Source organism: Elephantulus edwardii, unplaced genomic scaffold (genome assembly GCF_000299155.1).
Source record: "Elephantulus edwardii isolate Elephantulus edwardi_28Jun2011 unplaced genomic scaffold, EleEdw1.0 scaffold00002, whole genome shotgun sequence".
NCBI classification, from domain to species: domain Eukaryota; kingdom Metazoa; phylum Chordata; class Mammalia; order Macroscelidea; family Macroscelididae; genus Elephantulus; species Elephantulus edwardii.
Genome location: NW_006399752.1, coordinates 47546976 through 47552579, shown reverse-complemented (window position 1 = coordinate 47552579; position 5604 = coordinate 47546976). Strand labels below are relative to the sequence as shown.

The 5604-nt window shown below is 41.9% G+C and overlaps 1 protein-coding gene across 1 annotated transcript in view; it reads right to left on the bottom strand.

Annotated features, from left to right (window-relative positions):
• PTPN21 (protein tyrosine phosphatase, non-receptor type 21) overlaps nucleotides 1-5604 on the bottom strand; it is a 107228-nt gene that overhangs the window by 21412 nt on the left and 80212 nt on the right. The window contains exon 10 of the mRNA XM_006879134.1: nucleotides 616-676. Within this exon, the coding sequence (XP_006879196.1) occupies nucleotides 616-676 (61 nt within the window). The remainder of the gene's footprint in view (nucleotides 1-615; nucleotides 677-5604) is intronic.

Here is a 5604-nt window from a genome sequence, read left to right as displayed (position 1 = left end):
CATCTAATTTATTGTTTCTCTTAGCTAAATCATCAAAAGAATAATAATTAGACAGGGTCTATAGAAAATTATCATTTCTTTGGTTGAAAATTATCAAATTACCAATACATTTTCATGGCTCAGACTCAAAATTACAACTTCTATAGAAGAAGAATTGATGCCTTTGAGTTGTGGTGCTGGAGAAGAGTCTTGAACATTTCACGGACCGCCAAGAAAACAAACAGGTCTGTCTTGGAGAGAGTGAAACCAAGTTTCTCCTGAGAGGCAAGGATTTTGAAGGTCCGTCTTACATACTTTGGGCACACGGCCAGCAGAGACCAGTCCTTGAAGGACATCGTGCTTGGAAGTGTGGAGGAACAGCACAGGAGAGGAAATCCCTGGATGAGATTCAGTGATACAGTGACTAGGGCAATGGGTGTATGTGTGTTGGAGTCGGTGAGACTGGCTCAGGACAGGTCTGGATTCAGAGCTATTGTACGTACGGTCACTATAAGTCACAGGCCGTTCGATGGCACATAACTACAACAATAAAATAATGTCACAAAGTAATATTTTATTATAGCATAACTATTAGAGAAGGATACTAAGAGACAAATCAATCCCAGTTCTCCTTACCAGAGACATCCTTGAAGAAGACCTCCTCCTAACTGTGTTCACTGTGACCGTCTGAGTTTGCCTGTAAGATAGGACATATCTTATTATAGAACTATGTCTCTATAACAATTTATATCATTATGCAATATTCTGAACTCTACCAAATTAATGTAGGTTTGAAAAAGTAAAAAGACAAAATCTAAAGGGAAAAAAAAATACAAAACAAATCTACAAATCAGAGAACACAAAGAAGATTGCCTGTCCTCACTCAGGACCTGTCCTCATTTCTGCAGCCCTGACTCTTGACTCCATGCTGGGCTCTGAGCCTCTTCCTGGAGCATCCATGGCCTGCCCCGTCAGAGAGGACACCAGTAGTGTCTTTCCCAAGTCCTTCCTGGTAAAACCACTGGGCTGGTCATTACCGATTACCAGTGTCCACCACCGCTGAGGTGATTCTGACTCATAGTGACCTTGCAGGACAGAGCTATCCCACTGGGTTTCCTTTAAAGGCTGTAACTCTAAAGGAAGCAGCTGCCACATCTTCCTCTCACACACTGGCTGGTCAGGTCGAACTTCTGACCTTTCAGTTAGCAATCAAGCCATCTAACCACTCGCAGTGGTGGTTATGTGCTGTCAAGTTGGAACCAACAAACAGCTTACTGTTTGGGCTTTCAGAGGTATGATCTGAGACTGTAACTATCTTTCTCCTTCAGAGCAACTGATGGGTTCAAACTGTCTGCCTTTCGGTTGGCAGCACACCCTCCTCCCCACTAGGCCACCAGAGCTTCCTTTAACTACTTATGAGGGGCCATTAGCAAGAGAAAGTAACCTAAGACTAAATCACCCACAAGCTCATGCAGGGGAAGCGGAGTTCAGTGCAGATACATCTGTCCTGGGGCTCAGGTGCGCTCAGATCGTCCCCATTAACTGACCTAGGGAGTGACCAACTCTGCAGCCCCAGAGCCTGAAGCAGGAACAGTGCCTTTAATCAAGTGTCTGTTAACCACAGACCACAAACATAATGAAGAGGGAAATTTATCACTTTGGCAACTTCAGAACACCCTTTCCTCTAAGGGAAAAAATCAGATAAAATAATAAAATAGAAAATTTGGTTCAGTGGGTTTGTAAGAAACTTCTGATTGTGATGGTGCTGATATTGTGTGCTGTTGAGTCAGAATCAACCCATAGTTGAACCTTCAGTAGGTTTTCAGAGACAGTAAATTTCACAGGAGACCATCCATCCTTCTCCTGTGGAGCAGCTGGTGGATTCAAACCATGTGCCTTTGGAATTGCAGTGGTGTTAGGACTTTTTTTTTATTTTTTTAATATTTTTTTAATTTTATTTTTGTGTGCGTGTACCATCAAATCAGATCTGACTGGTACTGGAGGAGATTGCTCCTCCTTCCCTGGCAGAGCATCTGGTGGATTCGAACCGTGCACCTCGGGGATTGTAGTTGCAGCTTCTTGCCACTAGGCCACCAGAGCTCCCCTTAGGACTTTTTTAAAAGACTTTTCTAGCCACTGCCTTAGCCCCTGAAGGGGTGTGCTCTCCAGCTGCCTCAACTGCAGACATATGAGTCATAATTCACCAGTGTTTTCCACATTATCAACAGCTGTGGGACCAACATAAGAGGGAGAGCTAACCAGACCGCAGAGAGACTAACAAGGAGTAGCCTGATGGGGCCCTAGAGACAGAGCCAGAAGAACTAACTGGAGACTGCTAATAGAGGGGGCTTCCTGGACAACTGAGGAAACCAGGGCAGAGGTTTATTTGTGTTGCTGGACTTAACCTGGACTTTCACTGTATGACATTTGCCCTCCCCTGCCACTCACCCCTCCCCATTTCCTTAATAAACGCCACAGCTTTGACTGTAAATATCAGACCCTTTGATTAGTAAAAGCATGTGCAAAAGCATGGGGGACTATGTCTTACCATGGGATCGGTTTTCTGTACCAGATGTTACTGAAAGGGGCAATTCTCCTTTGTGGAGTTAGTGAAAATCAGGGATTGGCTAACCCCACACACACACTGCTGTTTCTTCATTTATACTGACTTTAAATGTATGTATTTTTTAAAAGCAGGGTATCAAAGGAGACTTCTGTCTCCAAAAAAGAGTAGCACAGACTAGATTTACCTTACTATAAAACAAGAAGGATAAATACTGTATAGCATTGTTGTTATAAAGTAAAACAGACATAAAGGGGTTGGGGACAGAATGGAAAAGAGTAAATAGGAAATGAACACTGCACTAGAACAGATGAGGGGAAGGACTGTCTGAAAGAAATATATGATTGTGCATTATCTGTATGAGAATAATCTGGAATAAGGGGTGCATTGTAGGGTGGGAAGGGGGAGGGAAGGGGAGAAAATGTGCAACAATGGATAAATAAATGGGGGGGGGAAGGGAGGCGGGAGAGAATAACAATGTTCAGACACTAGAATAGATGGTTTTGAGCAGGGGGGAAGCAAGTGAGGTGAGCCCCTACACCTGCTCATGCCAACAGCATGAACACAGCTTCTGGTCTACAGCAGGGAAACTCAGCCCTTTAAGATTGCTTGAAAAAAAGAAAAGAAAATAACATTTTAAACAAGGAAGATTGCTTGGGTGCTGCCTGAAAAAAGTTTAGCAAGCAAACCGAAAAACATCCAAACCCTTTTCAAGTAATTTAACCACAAACTAACACAAAATTAATAATAGTATTTGAAGGAAGACAAGGATATCTGAATCTCAATGAGGTAAAATTGACAAGATCTAGAATCTATTAACACATAACTAGGTAAGCAAAGAGACAGGAAAACACAAACTCTCATTGCTGGTCTTACGTGTCATGAAATCAAAACTGACTCTTGGCTGACTCTCCAGAGGACTTTTTTTAGAGGCTGTAAGCTGCACGGGAGATTGTCCATCTTCCTCCCATGGAGCAGCTGGTGGATTCAACTGCCTGCCTTTGGGCTAGAAGCACAATTCCTTACCCACTAACACCTGACAATTCAAAAGCAAAGGCAAAATAAGTTTTCAGACATACAAAACTACATCACAGGTGAGCTCTGCTGCGATGGTCTATAGGGAGCTGGGCTGTTAAGGCGGAAATGCATGGTTCTCCACTGGTTCAAATCCTCCAACCGCTCTACCGGAGAAAGATGGACAATCCTCTTCCACTCAATCTAAACACAGCCTCCGAAAACTCACCAGACGATCAGCTGTGAGACAATTCTGACTAGACAGCAGTGAGGAGCAGGTTTTCTTGAGACAATAAAATGTGTTTTAGAAATCCTTCAATTCACATACACTGTGTTTTATACAATCTTTCATTTACACTGTATTTCATACAATCATTCATATACATTCTATTTTACATTATTTTTTATACTAGTTTACAAAATTTAAATACATTGTTTTCACACATTGATATACATTGTTTCAACACTATGTATATCAATGAAAACTACTGTAAAAGGTATTATTATATGAAAAGCAATAAAAAAATTTAAAATATTTATTTTAAAAATATTTAAAAGAAGTCCTTCAAGGAGGACTAGATGGAAAATGGTACTAATATCTGGATTGACACAAAAAATAGAGCCCTAAAAGAAGTAAATATATGAGTAAATATGTTTATATATTTATTTTTGCAATCATTTACAAATAAAATCTAAAGTTTAAAGAAGGAAGTATGGTTGTTATTGTTGTTACATTCCATCAAGATGCCTGCGACTCATAGTGACCCAATGTACAACAGCCCTAAACCCTGCTCTATTCTGTGCCAATCTTATTGTCTCCGACACACCTACACCCATTACCCCAGTCACTGAATCAATCCACCTCATCGAGGGTCTTCCTCTCTTGCGCTGACCCTCCACCCTCCCAAGCATGATATCCCTCTCCAAGGACTAGTCCCACCTTGCAGCATGTCCAAAGTATGTCAGATGATGCTTCAGAATCCCTGCCTCCAAGGAGCAACCTTATCTCATCCTCTCCAGGATGAATCTGTTTGTTCTCCTAGCAGTCCATGGTATGTATATTCAATACTTTTCTCCATCACTGTAGCTCAAAAAGCATCAATTCTCCTTCTATCATCCCTAGTCATTGTCCAACTTTCTGATTCATAGCAAGTAACTACAAAGACTATGGCTTGGATCGGGTGCATCTTAGTTTCCAGACTGACATCGTTGTGATAGAACTTTGCAATCAACAACTTATTCATTGCAAATACATTTTATAAGAAACAAAGGGAGGCTATACACATGGATTTCACCTGATGGAATGCACAGAAATCAGATCGATCACATCTGTGGAAAGAATCGCTGGAGAAGCTCAATATCAGCCGTGAAAACTAGGCCAGGAGCTGACTGTGGAACTCATGTTACTGTTGGGTGCCATCAAATCTACTATGTCTCACAGCAATCCTATGAACAACAGATCTGAATCCTGCCCTATCTAGAGCCATCTTCATCATCTCTGCCACACTTAAGGCTGTTCTGCAGTCACTGTGTCAATCCTTCTCATTGCAGATCTTCCTCTCTCTAACTGACCTTCCATTTTTTCAAGGAATAACCTCTCCTAGTAACATGCCCAAAGTATGTGAAACGAAACTTGGCCATCCTTGATTCCAAGGAGTACTCTGGCTGTACTTTTTCTAAGACACATCTGTTTGTTCTTTTGGCAGTCCTCAGGCTATTCCGTGACCTTCTCCACCACCACAACTCCAAGGCATCGTTCTTCTTCTGTCATCCTTACTCACTGTCCAGCTCTCAGAGGCATAGCAAGTGACTGGAAAGACCATGGCCTGAATCATGTACACCACAGTCTTCAAACTAACAGCACTGCTCCTCAGTAGTTTGAAGAGGTTCCTGACAGCAGGCTTGCCCAACGCAATACATCTCCTGATCTCCACACTGCTGGTACCAAGAGTGTTGACTGTGGATCCAAGTACGATGAGATAATTGATAATTTTAGTCCTTCTTCAATCTATCATGATGTTGCTTATTGGTCCAGTGGTGAGGAGTTT